Below are 21,156 nucleotides of genomic sequence, written 5' to 3' on the forward strand. Positions count from 1 at the left end.
TGCACATTTCATTTCAAACATCTGCAAGTGCTTTTATTACATAATTAGAAACAACATTAATCTAAAAAAGCTACATGATCAAAATAAAGAGCTTTTTAGAGGTGCAAGAATTCTGTAAGTGTAGATAATAATCTTTTTATGTGTTTATAATCTTATGAGTGTTTATGACTTTATGTGTAAAATTTTTTATGTATATTTTAAGTAGCCTAAATAAAAAACTAATAAGTTTTGGTGCAAATTGGTGCCACTACCTGGATTGACATTTTTACACATGCCAAGTATGTCCAATCGGGTGAATAATTCAACAATTCACGCTTGGGCTCTTTACGCCCACTAGAACGCTTGGGCAAAATACAGGAAATATATCATGTAAGTAGTCAAGCGGTCAAGTGCAAAGACAGCAAGTGTGGAAATTTGGACGTAGCCTTTACAGGACAGTGGCCCTCCGGGACCAGGAATGCCCATCCCTGATCTACACAGTATTTTTTATTTTTATTTAATCAATTTGAATTTCAACTTTTTTGACTAGCGGGGAGTTAATTATAAGAATAAAGTTGAAATAACTTAAGCTAATTTAACTGTATTTTTTATCATTTATAGCAACTCCTCACACAAGAAACTTGAAATGAATTGTAAATTCAAATCAATTAAACTTAAAAATAAAAGTTTAACAAGAAATGTTGTAAGTGTACTGTAGTAAATGAGGATTACAAAAAGCAATACACTGAAGTTCTTACTATGGTCTAAAGATCACTTGCTTTGGCTCATCTGACTCAAGGCGAGTAATCTCTGTCTGATGACCCTGTTCTCCTCTATCATTCTCCTTATTGTCCTCAATACGTCCTGTTTTATTCGGGACTGAAACATTTATGTCAATAAGCAACAGTTTTTCTTATAATAAAAATGTCATTAAAGACTCAGACTGTACCAAACTCACCTTTTCATCCGTTGCTTGAGCATCTTCAGGTGGAAATTCAAAATAATCCGACGAGGACCCTATAGAGAAGCATAAACAAAACATGTTATTAAGTATAAAGCTTTTTATGACTTAATGCATGCTCTGCTCGTGTACCTTGCTCTTTAACGCTCTGTGATTTCTCGCCGTTAGATGTCATCGGAGTATCCGTTGATTTCTGTACCGTCTTTCTGTTCGCCTTGGCTGACCAATAAAACCTCAAAAGGTAGTTTGTTTTCGCTATTTTTGAACAACATGGCGTAATTTCAGGACTTTTGACGTTTGACACGGTTAGGGAACTCGACACACAAGTCACCCTTTTCATACTCTTGCTTAATCTGCAGATTCGCCCGCTAAGAGTTACTTTGTTGTCGGTTTGGGATTGGGACGACTGAGAGCCGAACCGCGGTATGTAAACAGGTTTACCTTGAGTTGCCATTATTCATATATGACACTTTACGAAAACTATTCAATTACCACTTAAAGACAACGTACGTATTATTTTAGTGTAATATTTTAACGTACTACATTGAATAACTTAAAGACATCTGAATTGAAATTCGAGATCATTAACGTTCCCTTCAGACTCTAAATAAAGGCACGCGCACAATTTACACTCAGCGCAAAGGACCCCTGTGGACCCTTGATGGGTAGCCATTTATTTTGCGTGACAAAATTTAGATGTGATATGTAACGTTAGATTAACATTAGTGGTGGTAATTTACTGAAGATTTAATGAGCTTCCCTTAACGCAAAAAAGTATATTTTTTTGTATTTAATTTTTTTAATTTCAGTAGTTGACAACTGCAAGAAATTTATATATTTTGTACTGTACGCTTACTAAATAAAATCCCAGCAGAGTGTGCTGTTTTCCTCTGCAGTATTTACAACAAGCGAGTTTGGTGCGATAAACTATCTGCAATTAACTGACATATTCAACTGATGATTTTAGGTTATTAATAGAGACACTTATTTATGTGACGAGTGCAATGCATACACGTGCTTCTTAGCATTAAAGTGAACATACCATGAACATCTAAAAAAAATTCTATGTTTAAGTGCTATAATTGCGTTTTTTTTATATATGAAGGTTTAGTTTAACCAAATAAGAAACTTTTCTATTAAATCAAACATGACCATCTGTTTCTATTAAAGAGTTAAGTGTGATAACTTTGTGAAACAGGTAAAAACGCAAGCCACTTCCAGCAATCAAGTTTATTCATTCCACATTTTACATTACAAATACTTTAAAATTAAGCATTCTGTTATAAATATTTAACTGCAAATAATTAGGACTACCAAAGCACGTGTATGACTAACCCAACTATAAAATGATATTCTTTTTCTTTATATAGAACTCCGTATGGATTTAAAATATAAAAATTAAAACTTATAAATGACATAGCAAAAAAATTCTTCTTCTTATAAAAATCTATTGATAAATACACCTTCCCATACACATTTATAAACTATGTAAATTTAAATAAGCAGTTACATAGATAATTTTCTGTTATTTTTCTTATCCTTCTGTAGACATGAAGCACAATATAGTGATTAATAAAACTAGAAAACTAGTGTACTGATTTACTGATCAAAAACTAGAATCAAAATGACAAGTATTACATTCCAATTAAAAATATATCAGTAAATGGTTAAAACATTATTCACTAAATATTTACATTGGTTGTAATCACAGTAGCATGAAATCAAGTAGGAAAATATGTGAGTACACAAAAACACCTGTAATATATCAGTGGTATTTTCTTCCTATATAAATCAGAGAAAGATGAAAGTTATAATGGCTGAAGGAGGTCTGTGAGGTGAGACAGGTTAAAATTCACGGATTTGCACTTGTCTGGTTCAAAGTATTGCACGAATCTCGCCATCTGTGTTTTGAAAGTGTGTTCAAGTAAACCCTGAATAAATATATGATTAATCACCCAAGTTTTGAACGCTTCATTTTTGTGTACTATAGTAGTACAAACAGTAAAGTGTGCACAGCTAGTGCATGGGTAAGGTTCATAAGAAAGACTGTGGCAAAATGTTCCTTATAGACCACAATATGGGAGAAAGAGAGAGCTTTGCAAATCAAAATTGCTATGAAATCAAAATAATACTTAATTTACCTCATGCATACTTAAAAATTAACCCTTGTTGCCTCTCAGGATTATACATAATAGTAAAGATTGATATTTTAACATGGAACATTCATTGTGATACAAGGTGCATCCTAACATTACCCTAATTTACATTTTATGCTTTACAGCCAATAATGAGGGAGGTATCATCATCATTCTCATTAATAATAGTAGTTAGGTACTGGATATGTATATATACTACACGTACCACACATTTTAAGGAGTTTTTGTCATGCTAGATTCAATAGATACTTTTTCCGTTAAGACAGAAGAGAACACTGTTTGCATTTCGCAAATATTAAATCATTTGTTTCAACAATACAGTCACCTAAACATATGTGATAATTTAGGGATTTCAGCACATAAATACATAAAAGCATTATATTAGTTCTTCTCTTCCTTAAGGGATGCTTGCGTCATAACCGGATCGCTTAGTAACAAAAGATAGAAAATCTATATCCAACCAGTGAAAAACAAAACAGGTTATCACAAAAGGACTTTCCGATTGTGGAAAGAAAAGGTGATTTGAAAAACAATATTTAGAAAAGTAGTGCATAATGGTGTCTTTAACGTCCATGACAAAATAATCAGCTATAAAACAGTACAAAAATCAGCAGACCATGTATAAAATAATATTTTTCAAATTCTCTGAAATGTGCTCAGCTACTGCAATGCTCAGTTAGAACACCAATAAACCCATGGCAAAACCCATGCAGTAAAACACTAGTAATGCAACACATGGCAAATTCTCATTAGTAAATACTACAATATTGAGTTAGCTTTTTACCACAAAATCCCTGACAAATAAGCTAAAGTTACCGCCGTAACCTTTACAAGAAGTATTATAATGTTTCTCGTCTATCAAACCAATGATGCTTGTATGCTTCCTATATATTTTCCATTATAGGACAGTAGGATATCTCCAAGGCTCATCTTTGGTTTGCCTGACCAAAAACCTGTGTATCAGGCAAGACAGACAGACTGCATTACTGGGTCTCTACTATTCTTAGTTGTTGCCCTTAAGGTCTTTGTGGCATACAGTATATGCATGATTACATCAAAGTAAGCATTTACTTTGTTTTATAGCATATAACATCTATAAATATGCTTTAAGATTTGAAAGCGTATATCTTAAGCATCTGAATGTTGTTAGTGTTAGACACTGTATAGAGGTCTTTTCTCTAATCATCATAAATATGTTTAAAACCATCCATGTTAGCCACAGAGACAAACTGAATGTATCATATAATTTGATGTCTCCTGCTACAAGTCACGATTCGGTGTATTTTGTTTAAATGAGTAACTTTGAGTCCACATTTTCCATGCAACCATTTTGGATTAGTCAGTGAACTGCTGAACCTTGACTTGAAGTCATATGAATGTGCCTTCTCTTTGCGTTCGGACAGATTCAAGTGAAAACGTGACCCATTTAAGAGGACAATAAAGATAGAACAGTAATTCAGAGTCAAGTCTCAGTCTAAACATCTATATTTTTAAATCTAATGCATTCAAGTCTTCATGCGCACCAATGTAGCTTTTAAACAAAAATCAAGATTACAACATTTTCTTTTAGCATTCTCTTCTGCAAAAAAATTAAAAACTTAAGAATAAATACAATTTTAGACTTAAAAAAGAACTCTAAATAAAAAGGACTTAGCAAAATGAAAAGTGCATGTATACGAATAGCACAGCCTTGACCTCCCAGATCAATTCCAGCGGAAGGAGATGTGGCGAGGCCGATCTCCTCCCTCCTTCACCAGAGGCTTGTGAAACTCCCGTCCGGCGCGCGAGTGAATGGCTGCCCAGCAGTATTCACAGTAGTACTGGAGACAGGTGACGTTGGCACAGAAGAAAGGGGCGAACTTGCCCCCGCAACGTGTGCCTTGACACTCATCGCACAGCTGGTCATCCAGCACATATGGCTTCACTTCCACCTGGAAAGGTAGAGACTTTCAGCGTTGCACATGTAATGATAGAATAAAAATTTATGTCAGCATTTGAGATTTCACGTGAAAACGGTGATAGTCGAGTGCATTACGTGAGCTCCTACCCGTTTATCGATCTCTCCATGTTGCAGTTGCACAAAGCGAGCACTGATGGCAGCAATGTAGCTCTGCTGATTGGAGAAAGCCACCCGTCCAGCCCCTTTAGGATACTTTAGCTCAGGGTCAGTGTCAATGCCAGCATAGCACACCCCGCCGTAGAGTCTGTCCATAATCATCGCAAGCTCCACTGTCACGGTATAACACATCAATTAAAACTCACTCATGACATCAAAAACAAATGATACTACAACATGCCTGAAGGCTACCTATGCATTACATGAACATTGTAAATCTATTTAAAACAATTTACTACTCCATGAACTATTTTTGTAACATCTGAAACCCAAAACCAACCAGCTCGTAAAGGTCGAGGAACACCTCCGACGAAGATAGTCTTCCTGGGGTCAAGAGGCTGAGAGCCATCCATCACAAAGTCACTGTCATTCAGATTCCAGGGCCTTATTTGAACCTAGTTATACGAAGAATAAAGCAAAACATTTGATTTTTTTAAATAAAAAGGTTAAATGTCATTTGTATTATTATAAATCCATCCCCATGTGCTGGTGCAAGAGTTTAGTTTCACCATTTTGTATTTTTAGGTTATGTATAACAGCACCTACTTTTGGAGTGCTCTACTGTTCTATTATGATTCGCACAGGAGTTTAAAAATAAATCATTCAGGTACAGCCAATATTCAGGCCTTACTGGTTTGTCTTTGATTGTTGGGCTAGATACACAGAGATAAAGCTTCCCATCCTCTTCCATACAGGCATCAATTAGGGCCTGAACGGAGCTCTCGTCTTGGAACAGAAGGAACGCATACCCTGAAAGAGAACAAGTTTGCTAAAGACATGCATGCAACCAGCGGTCACCTTTACTTAAAGCGGTTGGACAGGCACATGATAAAGGTTTAACCAAGAGAGTTGACATCAGCAAATCTGATTTGTGCATTTTTCACAATGGAAATAGGCTGCATTTACACTGCATGTTTGAAATGACTCCATTCCGATTTATTCCTTCATGTGGCACAGATCGGATATGACCCACAAACCAGTACGCAGGAAAAGTGCATAACTTCCGATATTCTTCGATGGGTTTCAGGCCTCATCCATATGTGGAAATAAATTTGATACATGCATTCACGTGCAGATCAGATATTCCCATCTCTGGATGTGTCGTGGTCATTGAATATGCGACGCTGGCAAATGACGTCCACGCGGGTGGACAACACCCGCGATCAGATGACTCTTCTTAGCAGCGCAATGGAGGCGAGTTAAGTGTAAAGGCAGATATCGGATACGAGTCGCTTTTAAAGATTTTAGAGGCACCTAGTGGTGAGGTTGCAAATTGCCAATGGCTCAGCCAATTGCTTAGCCTTCACTTTTGAAACGCATAGAGAAGCTACAGTAGCCGCCACTGGAAAAACATGTCATCGTCAGAGACAAAAATGTTTGTCCGTTAAGGGCTACTGTAGAAACGTGGTGGCACAAAATGGGGCTTCCACGTAAGGGGACCCTCGTGCATGTAGATAAAAACGTCTCATTCTAAAAACAAAACGATTCGTTATTAAAAGGTCTTTATACACCCATGAAAATGTAGTTTTGTATATTATATTGCATTTCTGTCAAGAGATCCTTCAAAAAATTACACACTGCACCTTTAAAAGATAAGGTAATAAAAACTGAGACCTCATCCATATGTGGAAATAAATTTGATACATGCATTCACGTCCACAATGTAAGCGGACAGATCAGATATTCCCATCTCTGGATGTGTCGTGGTCATTGAATATGTGACGCTGGCAAATGACGTCCACGCGGAAAACTGATACAGGCAACAAATCGGAATTGGGCATCAAGATTTGCTGTGTAAATGCAGCCTTGTTGTTGCATTGCATCTACCCAAATAGCTCTCAAACTTACCTTTTGGAGGAAAGTAAGATTTGCTTTCTGCTTTATGTGGCCAGTCCACAAACAAATGTCCGAAACGCCGAAAACTTGCAGTGATTTCATCTAAAATTGGGCACATGCATGTATAAAATGTTATAAATGAAAATGCAACAGGAGAGGATCACTTCTTAATTCATGACTTAGTACCTTCGTCTATATCTGGGGGTAAACCACCAACAAAGACCTTGCGGGAGAAGCGCTCAATGCGTTCACCATTTTGATGAGGGAAACTGTGGGGTGATCCCAGTGCACTCAAGCTCTGATCAGACCGCTCATCTTCCCCAAAATTACGCTCATCCTCCATAGGAAACAAGGATGAGTGACCTGTCACACAATAGCCCCAAAATTCATTTATTAAAAATCTGCACTCGAGGTAGCTGCTATTAAAATCTAACCTTTAGTTTCACAGACACGTCTTTCGAGCTTTTATCTTTTGCAAAGTAGCAATTAACATCCTTGTTCATTTGAATACAATGAGAAAGGGCGAAGTTTCTAAAAACAATACAAAAATCTTGCCTGGCAACCGACACAAAGACATGCTGTAACTTGAAAAGAAAATCACACAAAGAGGAGAAAAGCATAAACACGCTTCGGAGATCTTTACCTCGTCGTCTTCCGTAATTCCTTGCTGCATTTGAAACAAGACAAAATGCACTTGAGAAATGATTGCAATTTTTAAATACACCGTACATCATGTAGCACTTTTTGCATTAAACGCTGTCAAGCTCATGAATGTTTAAGCACAAGGCAGTGTACACAAAATGTAATGCTTAGATAAACATACAGTGAAAATTCATATAAAGGTTAGTGCAGTTTAAACCATTATTTAATTATTTTTGTTACAAATCTCATCAATAATCTAAAAGGAGGGTATTATACATTAAGACTACGTGAACACAACCAAACCAGGTCTGTGAAAAAAGTGCATGTACAAACTCATGTCAAACTCTCCAGTGTCTGGCCTAGATTAGAGGATATATTAGGAGAGCATCCCTATGTCCCTCTTCGTAAACTTTTATAGCCATGCTGTCTGAAAACATCATCCTATGGCATCAATAAAGCACAAAGCTTTATTGCTAAGACGCATGTTATGATGAGACTGAAAATAGCATCAGTTGGGCCTAACACTGATATTGGATTTCAAATCATATCCATTAACTGAATATCCAAAACAAACTGGAGTCTTGACAAATTTCCGATCTACTGGTTGGGGATTCTTACGTCTGTGTTATGGAGATTAAAGTCATGCATTTCAGCTAATCTAATACATAAACTATGTAGACTCGATGCAACATTCATTATGAAGCAAAACAACAAATCAAATGCCAAAGTTTTGTAACAAAAGTTAATATGCATGATTCAGAATGCAGAAGTGCAGCAGATATAAAAAGCAAAGCAAACAACAACCATTAGTCATTTTGGGAAAGAATTCATCACATACATTTAAATACATGACCACAAACTTAAATATACAATATTAAAGGAACAGGCCCAGATTTTGGGAATCCAGCTCACTCACCGTATCCCCCAGCGTTAGACAAGTCCACACACACCCCCCTCATCCCCGTGCGCGCGGCAACTCTGCCTGACGCAGCCCCCGCCAGCCCAGCCCAGCACAAAGCCTGGAAGTGAATGGCTCCAGCCAGCAACCCGCTCCCAACAAGCGACAAAACAACACGAACATTTTCCTACTCCGCCCAGTAGCAGTGCTTCGACTTCTGAGAATATAGTTCCCAGTGTGTATACTGTTAAAAGATGGGTGTCTCATATGACCTTGTTATTTGTACACGGTGTGACTATACAAATCACAACACATAAATAGGAAAATGGTTGCGTTACTTTGTCACTTATTGGGAGCAGCCCGCCAGCTGGAGCCACCCACCTCCAGACCCCGTGCCAAGCTAAGCCAGCGGGGGCTGCGCCAGAGAGTCACAGCACGCACGGAGATGAGAAAGGCATGCACGGACCCATCCAACTCCGGGAGATACGATGGGTGAATAAGCCAAATTCCCAAAATCTGGGCGCGTTCCCCTAAAGGGATAGATCCCCCAAAAATGAAAATTCTGTCATCATTTTCTCACTCTCATGATGTTACAAACTTGTATACATTTTTTTTTCTGATAAACATGAGTAAAGATATTTTAAAAATTCAAGTGATCTAAATAAATGTATACAATTATATATCTTCTGTGCATATGACCAGGCGAAAAATGTTCGTCCAATCTTTGCATTCAGTCCACAGTTTTGTCAAGTCTGTGGAAGTGGACTACTTTTTAACAACTGTTAACACTTGGTTGTTTTTTCAGCGGGTGAAAACATATAAATCAGCTGTATACTGTTCATCAACTGTTAATCTTAAGGTAAAACGTTTTATTTTATGAAAGCGAAGTTTTGTTATTTGGGAAAAGAACAGTGGGGTAGTTTTAATTAGCCATTGGTCTGGTGTTATTATGTAGATCTGGCAACCCGGCATGTTCCATTACGCCATGCAGACCAAACAGGAATGGAAGGCAAACAGTGACTACCCTTATATTCCTCTTAAACTGACAAAATATGGCACAAGCAAATAATTCTTAAAAACGACTATGAAGAAAAAACATCTGGATCAAGAAACGGTTAAAAGCATGTGTTTTGGAGAAGGTGTGGCTCTGGAGCATGCTCCGAAGAGAGGGTGGGATCTTATATCCTTTTAAAGCTAGCTTCCTATTGGTAGCCTCTCAAAACTGCCTACCAACCTTTAACAACCCTACCTTTGTTTTTCACCATAGTTTAATTTTTCGTGTTGAGCTTGATTGATTCATTTTGTTAAGCCTTTGTTAGGAATAGTGAATACCTTTCAACGAATCCTGCTCGGCTCTCATAATGTCAATCAGAGAGTTCTCTAGAGAGTGCATACTGAAACCATCAAAAGACCGACTACGCTCCTGCAAAAACAACAGAAGAGACCTGTGATTAGACCTTGTCATACCATCCTACAAGTATTACATGCATTGATGATGACAATTCACTTTAAGTTAAATCACAGTTTGAATGAGCAATATTAAAAGCACCAGTCAAAAGGCAAGGGATATGCCACTCCCTCCCCTTCAAACCTCTACCTAGAATGCACAAATTAACATAAGAGACTGACACATCTGAACTGATCACTTGCCAATACACTTCAAACCAAATGAACACTTTCTTAATGCCCAGCATTCTTGTATGCCTATGCAGCAAGCCCATTGTCAATGCTAGTTGAACTGGTCATATTATACTGGTAAGGAATGTGATGATATAAAACAATGAAGGATATCATTTTTGGATTTTACATTACAAGCTGTAAATTGTAACCGTTGCATTCAAAGTAACTGTGAGACAACGTATCCAAATAGATGTCTTTAAAACCCCAGGCAACTGTGGCAAGTAACCAAATTCTTCAGAAGGTAAAGACAACAAATAAATCTTGGCAAGAACCAGAGAAGCCAGTTTTATATGATGTATACCAACAGCACCATTGGATAAAAAGATAAACTGATTACGGATCCAAGAGATAAGGTAATTCCTAGTGTCACAACAACACCTTTTTATAAGTTTGCTTGTAAAAAGACGCTCATAAAGAACACAGATGTCACCTGATTTAGTGTCCTGACCAAATGTTTCATTTTAATGCATTGCACTATTGCATATAGGCAAGGTGGTGTTGTGAAACAACAAGCCTGTGCATAGCGAGAAAAAGGCCTTCTGACACAATGCAAGGTTTGTTCTTGGTATTAGGCTACAAACTGAACAGGGGAGGACACACCAAGCATGTGAAACAACAGTGAGCTTTTTACAGCTAATACTGTTGACATTGTAGTTCAAACAAGAACATAACCTCTTTGTGTATCAGGGAAATATAACTCAAACTAACTACACACTGCTAAATCATTTTGAAATTATAGTTGGACAGTAACTTTAACAGATAATATACCAAGTAAAAAAAAATCTTCAATGCTAGAATTAGTTGAATGATATATTTGTGACCCTGGATCACTAAACCAGTCAAAAGACATTTTTTGAAATTGAGATTTATACATCATCTGAAAAGCTAACTAAATGAGCTTTTCATTGATGTATGGTTTATTAGGATAGGGCAATATTTGGCCGAGATACAATAACAAAAAAACGAAAATCTGGAATCAATTAAAATATCGAGAGAATCGCCTTTAAAGTTGTCCAAATAAAGTCCTTAGTAATATGGGTCCAGACTACCCTTTTTCACTAGGAGCAAAGTGCCCCCAACTGAAAATTTTAGGGGCTCAACCAAAAAATGTAGGGGCACACACCGTAAATCAACATGCTAACCAAATATTCACATTTCTACAAATTTCCACTGATTTTTCTAATAAATACTTTAATGATAGATGCAGAAAGTACAATGTGCGGTTTCAAGTTCAGTGTCACATCACAAAAAAAGTAACAAATTTACTGGTCGCACATGTGCAACTGGATGTAAAATTCAGTGGCACACTCTCAAATTTTGGTGGCAAAATCTGGTCTGGAGCCCTGCACATATTACTAATGATAAACACATTTTGATATTTACAGCAGGGAATTTACAATCTCTTCATGGAACTTGATCTTTCAGCCCAGTCTCACGAAATTTCGTTATATAGTCACGTACATTTTTGATTCTTTTTTCGTGATATTATCACGAATTTCCGTGTTTTTTCGTGATCGTGTAACTAATTCCTGTTTTCGTGTGATTATCATGTATTGATTACTCAACTGCTTTGTCCTATTTTCTTACCATTGTCACTTCGGTTTAGGGTTAGATTTACATAAAATGACATCCCTACCCCGCCAGGCGACATATAAAAAATTAAAATTAAATCAGAAAAAAAATAGTATAAACCAATACATAAAGTGACATTCTAATGCAAGCACCAAATCTAACCCTAAACCGAAGCGACAATGGTTTGAAAATAAGAAAAAAGCAGTTGAGTACCCAATACGTGATAATCACACGAAAACAAGAATTTGTTATACGATCACAAAAAAAACGCGGAAATTCGTGATAATATCACAAAAAAATGTATGTGACTATATCACGAAACCTCGTGAGATTGGGTAGGATCTTTACTATCCTAGTGATGATTTTTGGAGTAAAAGAAAAATCTATTATTTTTACAGATACAATGTATTGTTGGCTATTGATACAAATATACCTGTGCTTTTACGACTGGTTTTGTGGTCCAGGGTCACATATAAGGACTAAAGAATACAGTGGTCCAAATTTGGAAAGTCCCCAATATCCATTTGACATGTTACAACCTGGATAATTGTGTTGTCATGAATGTTTAAGTAAATACCCGACTTTCCAATTTCTCTCCTTTTTGCATGTGCTGTATTGTCAACCCCTGATTCTGACTCACTCATCCATGTCTTTTTATATCGGTGACATTCACAGCTTGCAGAAGTGGAGCAACAGCCCACCGTTACTCATCCGAGCTTCAATTCAACACATTTATCTAACAAACCACATGAGCGCTTTGCCACCATCAGATTAGGTTCGGCCAAAGGGAGCAAAAACGCAACAGATTTGTTTAATCTCATCACCACCCCATGAATAATAAAGGGATCTCTATTGTTACCTGAAATGGAAAGATGCTGTCATTTCGGTTTATGTTGTCCTCCATCCAAGGTTTAGCATTGAAAGTGTTGTTACGGGGATACTTCTGTGTGGGGGTCTGACTGTTTGGGAAAGATTTCTTTAAAGGCGAGATCGAGTTGAGAGGGGTTACCCCTCCATTCAGGCCCCGGCGATATTCCCGGCCCTGAGAGCCCCCCCATCCTCCGTACCCTCCACCTGGGCTCCATGAAGTTGAAGATGGGGTGGAGGAAGGGCTCTGATAGCTGCCCCAAGGTGAGGGAGGCTTACTTAGGTTGTTCCCCAAATGGGGCAGCTGGTTGAAAGGAGCACTGCGATGGGAAAAAGGAGGTGGGTGGGGGCTGGCCGAGGACCTGCGATGCTGAGGGTGCTGGAAGTGGGGGTGAGGAGAAGGGTGGTGCTGGGATAGAGGACTCATCTGGTGGGAGAAACTACCCCCAAATCCTGTACCAGTGTGATGAGAGAAACTTTGAAATAGCAGCGGAGGAGGAGCATTGTTAGTGGTAGCAGCCTGGTTGAAAAAGCCGACCTCTTCGATCAAAGTGGAGGGGTTCGGGGGGATAGCAGTGGACCAGCTGCTGAATCCAGTAAGGGATGATGACGAAGAGCTACTGGACTGTGCTAAAGTACCAATGCCGGATGTCTCTTGATAGTCAAACCCAGATAACACCGGAGACTCGAGTCGCAGACCCTCTTTTCCGTTGCCGTTCTCCATGGTCCCCTTCTCCAGCGGATTCTCCTCCGGCAAGGTGTTGTCCAACTCGGAAATAATTCCCGGCGTTTCTTGAGAGAGCTTCTGCTTATCTTGCCCTTCTTGACTCTCCTGCTGCGGCTGTTGAGACTTGGACGTGTCAGACTCCAAAATCTCATCTTGCATGTTAGAGTGGGTGGTCACGGCCGGGAAAAGCCAAGCAGACCCAACACTTCCACCATTGGTAGCGTTGTTGTTGTTGCTGCTGCTGATGAAGGCCGGTGGGCTCGGTGGAGCCGTCTGGTGATGGATCGTATGCTGCAGGTGTGGATGAATTCTTACAGGGAAAACAGATTTGTTCGCCGCATTGTTTTTAACCAAGACCCCAAAGCCGTAATCCCCCATTTATGAATCCTAATCTCTAGTAAATCTTCACTCGTGTGTAATTTCCTCAGTTTCTCCTAATACCTTTGTTGAAAGAAAGGAAAATGCTTAGATATTAAAATATTAAACAATTCAACTATTTCTAGTCATTCTTATATGCTTTTCTTTGTTTAATTTAACACTTAAACCAGTTCATCACTCACATTCACACATATGTAATATGCTGGGTTTATGCACTTTGATATTTAATGAAATCATGAAGGGAGACGCTGCAACGAGAAACGCCATGATAAGTCAAAGGGAGTGCACGACATCGCATACATTTCTATTGTAAGCAAACCGTAGCGTTTTTCAACACATCACGACATCAAGTCATTCTGAAACAGGCCACCATATCTAATAATTCATCACGACAGATGACGGATGACATTTACGCATTCATTTTAAAATCACTTCTTGCACGAAAATGCAATTGACCTACCGGCGTTCTTCCTTATTTCAGCACTGACCTCCTCTCTCGCGACCATTTAAATACAGGAAAATGTTGATGACGTCTGTGGTGCGATATGGGTTGTGTCCCCCTCGATCCAAATCAAGGCTTGTAAATTCTCCGATTTATATTGACGCGTCGATTAAATCCCACGATTGTGAGGCCAAACGCTGTTCATTTCTGAATCACGTCTTATATCCGACGCTAAAATTTGTCAGATGTCTTGGTTAAGACACATTGACAGTGAAAACGCGTTCGTGGTCTGCTTGCTTAATGACACCGTGTATCGCATTCGGCGTTATAAGCGTTGGCAAGCATTACGCGTCATCGTCGGACAATATAACGTACACGCGACACATTTCGCCTGTCGTTGCTAAAGGTTCGTCAAAAACTAAACCGAGACATGATACAGGTTTTCTTACGTTTCCAAGTTGCAAGGACAGGCTGCAGATGACCATGGTTTGCGAGTGTTGCCACCGACCAGCCAATCCTGTTGAACTTCCGTCTTTAACCCCGCCCTTGTATAGTAGAATCTCCGCCCAGGCGTGAGTAAGCGCGGCATGTGATTGGACGCGAGTTTCCAGTTCACACCCTTTTCTCAACCAGTTACTTTCCGAGAGAGCTGTACCTGCCCAGAATGTAAATAGCCTACCTTATAGGACCGGTTTTGAAATGTTAAATATTTACTGAAATAGTTAAACGAGTTCATACAAATAAAAAAACTAAAATAGTAATAAATAATCGCATGATTTAAATAATTAAATTACTTTAAATAAAAAAGCATCCTTTATTTATGGCAGACATGTCTAAAGGAAGTCTGAGAGAAATGTGAGAGTTATATTAACTTGGTAATTAAAATCCCATAGCTTCCCTTTGTGGGTTGCACAAGAAACATCTTCTTTAAGGTTTCAAAGAGAAACATCTGATGACAGAACACATTTTTCATTCGCTTTCATTCAGTCTGCTCGCTGCGAATACTTATGGTCTATATCTTTTTAATGATGGGTTTAGAGGCTCAGGGAAGCCTTCAGTGGTCCAGTTGTAGTGATCCAGTTTTGTGCTCACTGCAGCCTGCAATCCCATTAAAGTAAGCCGCTGCTATTTTCAGCCTGTATTTCAGCTTCAGTGCTTGTTTATACATGCCTGGACCAAATCAAAATCAATCAATTTCTCTGCAGCTCTGGATTATAAAACCTGAACAGCATCTATTCAATGAATCCTAATTTCTTTAGTTTTGTGTGTATCTGTGTTTAGGTTGAGTGTTTTTACACTCAATGCCGTATACTCTTAAAAAGGTTTTGGTTGGTATGATGGGTGAAATTTGGACATTTCTAGGTTAATTTAAGCCAGCTGTCCCAACCATGTGTTTAAACAACCTGGTATTTTTAAAGTGTACCTGGTTTTAGTTAGCAAATGTTGCATATGTTAATCTAGAAGTGTGCATCCAGAAATAATCTGCTATTGGTTATTTCTAGTTTATATATACACTGTCAGAAAAAAAGGGTTTAAAACTGTACCTTTTCTGTCACTGGGGTGGTACCTTCAATGGATCAGTTTTGTACCTTTTATGGCTATACAACAAATTGAAATGTTGTACCTTTTGGGGTACAATATTATACCTTAAGGACCCATTTTGTACCTTTAAAGGTACAGTTAAATGTTTTGTACCACTAACATTTATCTGGTACAAAATTGGTCCTTAAAAGGTACACAATAGGTCCCTAAGGTATAATATTGACAGAAAGGTACAGTTTTAAACCCTTTTTTCTGACAGTGTATTATAATTAGAAGAGTTTCGTTGCAAAACGAGATAACCACCGTTTTTTTAATTGTTCAGAAATCTCGTTTTTTGGTTGTGCATTCCAATTAATTTCAATGCAACTGCAGTTGGTTTGTTTTGATTTAAACCTTCATAACTTAAAAAATACAGCTAAGTAGCACCATAAAACAAAATGATAACATAATAATAAACATGTTTTGACAAAAATGTAAAAAAATGGATTTATCTCGTTTTGCAACGAAACTCTTCATTTATTTATACCACGGGTCTGTTGAATGCTGCATTCTGATTGGCTGAGAAATGTTCTATGGGTGTTGATTATTTTTCTGTAAACCGCACACCTAACTTTTCAAATATCTTAAAATAGGCACCAGAGCAATGTTTGTGGTAACCGTGGTATAAGAGGAATAATTGACTCCGGTCCTTTGAATTATTTGAAAATAATGCACACCCGCGGTGTAACGGCACTCCGCTTCGCATCGTGCCGCATTGCCCCTTGGGTGTGCATTATTTTTTTATAATTCAATGGCCCGTCGTCAATTATTCCTTACACATTTCAGGGAGCACACTGGATAATTTTCAACCCCTTTTTCAACCACTGTTGGGGTCGAGCCTAGCTGTTGGGTTATGAAAATGTTTGTATTAGACCCAACAACAGGTTAAAACAACACAACATTTTGGGTTGCAACAACCCAGCATAGGCTACATTACAACCCTGTTACAATTGTCTGGGTTTGTTCCCTTTTGACCCAATGCTGGGTTATGTATTTATTTATTTCAGTACATACACAGAAAATAATTGTTTGCCTTCTCTAATAAATATATTATATGCTTATACCTGTTTTGCTTGAAATAAATAATTATTATATCTTCTATTATCAACAAAGCTCTCCGAATATAATAATTCTTCTTGCATGCAATTCTCCTCCTTTTCATGTCATGCCATTAAAAAAATGCAAATGGTAGCAGCCATAAACTGCCACACATGAATCTGCCTGAATTTAAAATGCATATAACACTGACATCACTCTCTTTCTGTTTCCAAGAAACAAGGCAGATCCAGGACCTGAATAACCATTTGTGGTCTTTGCTTTCATCAGTCTGTCTGTGGGTCTGTCACAAGATCCTAAGCGCAATGTCGTCTTTTACAGAAGGACGAGTACAGCGAGGGGGCTGCTCAGAGGATTTAAAAGAAAGCCATCTTCACTTACCCCACAATGTTGTTATGTCTGACACATAGCATTGTAAATGGTTTCTAGACATCCCCTAGGTGAAAACTGTTCAAGGATTTAAGAAAATTATGGTGACCTTAATTTCAATTTAAAAGATTTCTCCACTCGAGAGAGTCACATGCAGTAAATGTGTAAGATGTATTTACTTAAAATGTAAATATCTAAATTCATGGTAGCAAAGATGCTTCTAAAAAAGCAATTAAAATCTCATCTCTCCATGGCAACAGTACTGTATGACTGACACAGCTTATGCTTTGGAATGACGGCTACAGAGTATATCACGCATGCATGGGCTCTCAGGGTTAAATATGTGAAGGACGTTAATTTAATGTTCATCACATTCCTCAGAATGTTAATGAAGCTCTGAAAAACTAAGATGGGATGTGGCTTGTTGCACACTCAATGAAGTAACATGCATCTTTACGTCAGTAAAACATTTATGTAAGGAAGCATACAAAAGCTCTTCGACCTCCCATTTTTCTCTTTAGGGGATCATTATATATTCTTAAATGTATTCTCAAAAGCTTTTTCCACTACAAAGAACCTGAAAGGTTCTTCAGATATTTAAAGGTGCCAAAGAATGCATTGAAATATTATGTTAAATTTATCTCTGATATCTACATAGAAGGAATGTGACTTTATTTAGTACAAAAATTGTCCAGAAGCATTTTTATATCCATTTACAACTCAAGGATTTGCCCCCAAAATAAAATGGTCTATTATTACCTTATTTGAAAGGGTCGTGAATAGTAATTGTGAGCTTTGCTCTAATTGGCTGTTTCTCAGAACGGCTCATTTCAGTAGCTCTCTGTGTGTGTAAATTGACCTTACATTTGAGCAAAGATACAGATTTTGAGGACTAATCAATTGTTTTGAGATTGTTGGTGGATGTTTCTGAGTAGTAAGTTTATGTTTTTTCATTATGGACCTGCAAAACTTTACTGTAACGTCAATAGTAGAACTTCAGCCTAAACGCTAGCATATAGCATTAACTAGCATATAGCGCTAACTCAGCTGTCACAACTTTGTTTTTCGCATTGTAACAACCAGTGATGTGCAGTAACACGTTAGAAGTAACGTGTTACTGTGATCCGATTACTTTTTTCAAGTAACGAGTAACGTAAGGGATTACAATTGCAAAAACAGTAATTAGATTAATGTTACTTCCCCGTAGTAAGCAGGCTGCGTTACTGCGTTATTTAACCTTGATTTTGTATCGTGACGCGAGTCGAGTGACAATGACGTATGAGCGCCGCGCCGTCAGTCAGTGTAGTGCTGAACGTGAAGAGACAACATGGAGTGCGGAAGAGAACAAGACTATGCAGCGTTTAATCCTTGGAAGTGTCGACATTACTTTGAGTTTAACCCAGTTAAAGGTGACAAAAGCATCAGCGTCCGCTTTACACTCTGCGTGGAGATAAAACTTTTATCTACAGCGAAAACTTCCACCTCAAATGTGAGCAAACACTTAGCAAGCCAGAGTTGTACCAAAATCCGACTCCCCGGACAAATCCTACTCCCCTCGCGTGCACCTCAAGTGTGAAACAGACTATATATCTATATTTCATGGATTATACACATTTGTGGACAAAAATCGTCATTTGATGAATTCTATTAGAAGGTTTTTATGGGTTATTCACACATGAGAAACAGACTGGATTCGACTTGCGATCGTTATATTAACACAAAGGTAAGAAGTCATGTTTATGTTTTGCATGTTGTCATCTGGACTTCGGTCACAAAATACTACATTTATGATGCTAGAGCATCTGTATCTATCTCAAAACAGAGACCATAAAGTGATGCTAAATCAGTAGACCTTTTAAACGATGTATAGTAATGTTAATATTATTTATGTTTGTAGTAGGCTATATAGATATTGTTAGCAGCGTTAAAAAAATGACGTCATCACACCCACGAATTAGTGCACGTCGAGAGGTCAAAACAGAGAATGTTTTATTTGATTCAATTTTAGATGAATATGCAGAAAGAATAGAATTAGGCTGAAAGGTCTAAGGGCCCTGTTGCATAAAGCACCTTAAGTTTTTCCCTTAAAGGCGGAGTCCACGATGTTTGAAAAACGCGTTGGAAATGGAGACGGGCCGACTACCAAAACACACTTATAGCCAATCAAATCAAATCAAATGCCGGGTTGTGTATGTGTGGGGCGGGTCTATCAACAGAAGATCCAGATTCTATTGGGGTAGGGGCGTGTTTGTTTAGGTGATTTCAAATATCAACATTGGCTTTCAAACATCATGGACTCCGCCTTTAAGTATGACACTTAAGGGGTAATTTCCCCTGCCTTACCTACTGTAAGACAATAATTTAAGGAGGTTGCATATAATCCCTTAAATGGTTCTCTTAGGTAGGGTAATCGTTAAATGTTTCACGAGAGCGACCCAGGTTTGTTGTTATAAAATACTATTGTTGCCATGGAGAAGTGTTTTTTTGTTTAAGGGAAACATAAGGGTGAACTTAAGGGAAAATTACACTTAAGGTGCTTTATGCAACCGGGCCCTCTTGCTTTATACTGTACCATATTCAGGTTGTGCAACATGTTTTTGAAAAGTAACTTAGTAAAGTAACTAAAGTAACTAATTACTTTTGAAAAGTAATCAGTAACTGATTATTTCTTGGAGAAGTAATCAGTAACTAATTACTATTTCCAAGTAACTTGACCAACACTGGTAAGATTGAGACAGACAACAACATACTTAATTTAATGTTGCGGGTGTACATCTTGACTGTATCGTCACAGTTGGCCTGTTGCAGCAGTCTTCTGCATGCACAAGGTTTACAAAAGAATGAAGCTCACGACATGCCATTACCATGTACAGAGCTCTTATTTTTCATCTATGCCTACCTAGGAAAATACAGTTTTTCATTCTACGGCACCTTTAAAGAACTATGGAACCATACAGCCAGCACCAGTCCTTCTATGGCATCAAGTAGCACCTTTATTTTTAGGTGAGTATTTAGGCCTTGCCACACAGAACTGATGGCTGAACAGTGAGCAGTGTTAGCAGAGGCATTGAGCTACAAGTACTGCAGTGTCATAAACCATGTGCAAACACTTCAACAGCTGGGAAAGGACACCTCCCTCCAGCTCCTTCACTCTGTTACACTAACAAAACACACACACATGCACATTTTCTCACCCTCCCTTTCTGTCTTTCCCGACGTGTGGCTTACAGCTAGGTCGATGTCAATGTATGTTAAGGGACAGCTGGAAAGATGACCGTGCATTTCAGCAGCCAGTGCGGCAGGGAGATTCTGTCTCTCTCTCTCCTCCTTTGACCTTCCTCTGTGTCTTACATCGATTTCCCTGCAGTCCTTTATTAGGTTCTCTGTTTCCATTTAAATCTTCAAACTACAGTTTAGCATCAGATCTCATTCCCTCTCCCCAGCTCCTTTTAAATCATCCTTTATCTGTGTTAAAGGGGAGACGATATGGTGGTTGTTGACTGCTAGTGTTATGTGGCACATGCCCAGCCCATGTGACTTAGGGCTTTGGCCATGTGAGAACTTCTGCTTTGGCCTGGCAGCGGAGAGGAGAGTCACAGTGCAAGAGGATGAACAACACACACACACACACACATGCACGCACACACACAGTGAGTGAAATGCATCAAGAAACACAGGAGGACAATGGCAGTTTTGTTTTCTGACTGAATATCCACTTCACAAGTCATGCACACAGCAACAAAGATTTCCTTCCAAAATAGAAACAAGGCAACTTCAACTTCTGCTAAAATGTATACTCTAAATATGAACAATGGTTATAATATAAATCTAGAATAGCTTTTTTTTAATGTGAAACTTTAGACAGGGTAGACAGTATATATAATTTAAGAGTTTGT

General features: G+C 38.2%; 1 protein-coding gene and 1 non-coding gene across 9 annotated transcripts; both read right to left on the bottom strand.

The window, feature by feature from the left end:
- Nucleotides 1–780: 780 nt before the first annotated feature.
- LOC129422164 (uncharacterized) lies at nucleotides 781–1,600 on the bottom strand. Its single transcript, XR_012357934.1, has 3 exons — nucleotides 1,073–1,600; nucleotides 938–996; nucleotides 781–858 (listed from the first exon to the last, which is right to left on the bottom strand). It is a non-coding gene; the product is annotated as an uncharacterized protein (transcript).
- A 555-nt stretch (nucleotides 1,601–2,155) lies between these two features.
- Nucleotides 2,156–20,746, bottom strand: cpeb4a (cytoplasmic polyadenylation element binding protein 4a). Of its 8 annotated transcripts, none has more exons than XM_073854128.1 (10): nucleotides 20,489–20,746; nucleotides 12,700–13,875; nucleotides 9,921–10,011; nucleotides 7,692–7,715; nucleotides 7,235–7,411; nucleotides 7,061–7,150; nucleotides 5,844–5,962; nucleotides 5,493–5,607; nucleotides 5,144–5,325; nucleotides 2,156–5,042 (listed from the first exon to the last, which is right to left on the bottom strand). In XM_073854128.1, exons 2-10 carry the CDS (start codon nucleotides 13,810–13,812, stop codon nucleotides 4,800–4,802), a joined length of 2,154 nt encoding a protein of 717 aa, XP_073710229.1. In that variant the 5' UTR covers nucleotides 13,813–13,875; nucleotides 20,489–20,746; the 3' UTR covers nucleotides 2,156–4,799. The 8 variants fall into 8 exon arrangements, with proteins under 8 accessions (XP_073710229.1, XP_055033892.2, XP_055033894.2 ...); XM_055177917.2 differs by having other exon boundaries at nucleotides 20,455–20,746; XM_055177919.2 differs by lacking the exon at nucleotides 20,489–20,746 and adding an exon at nucleotides 14,704–14,856 and having other exon boundaries at nucleotides 2,156–5,027.
- Nucleotides 20,747–21,156: the final 410 nt, after the last annotated feature.

This window comes from Misgurnus anguillicaudatus, chromosome 16, assembly GCF_027580225.2.
Source record: "Misgurnus anguillicaudatus chromosome 16, ASM2758022v2, whole genome shotgun sequence".
In the NCBI taxonomy this organism is placed as follows: Eukaryota; Metazoa; Chordata; class Actinopteri; order Cypriniformes; family Cobitidae; genus Misgurnus; species Misgurnus anguillicaudatus.

Excerpts from the sequence above, each read along its gene's own strand:
- cpeb4a (XM_073854128.1), bottom strand. The coding sequence starts at position 13,812 with ATGGGGGATTACGGCTTTGGGGTCTTGGTTAAAAACAATGCGGCGAAC. Across the intron at positions 7,716-9,920 it reads CGAGCAGGATTCGTTGAAAG|CAAGGAATTACGGAAGACGA; the intron begins GTATTCACTATT and ends TTTCAAATGCAG. Across the intron at positions 5,043-5,143 it reads ATGGAGAGATCGATAAACGG|TCTCTACCTTTCCAGGTGGA; the intron begins GTAGGAGCTCAC and ends CAACGCTGAAAG.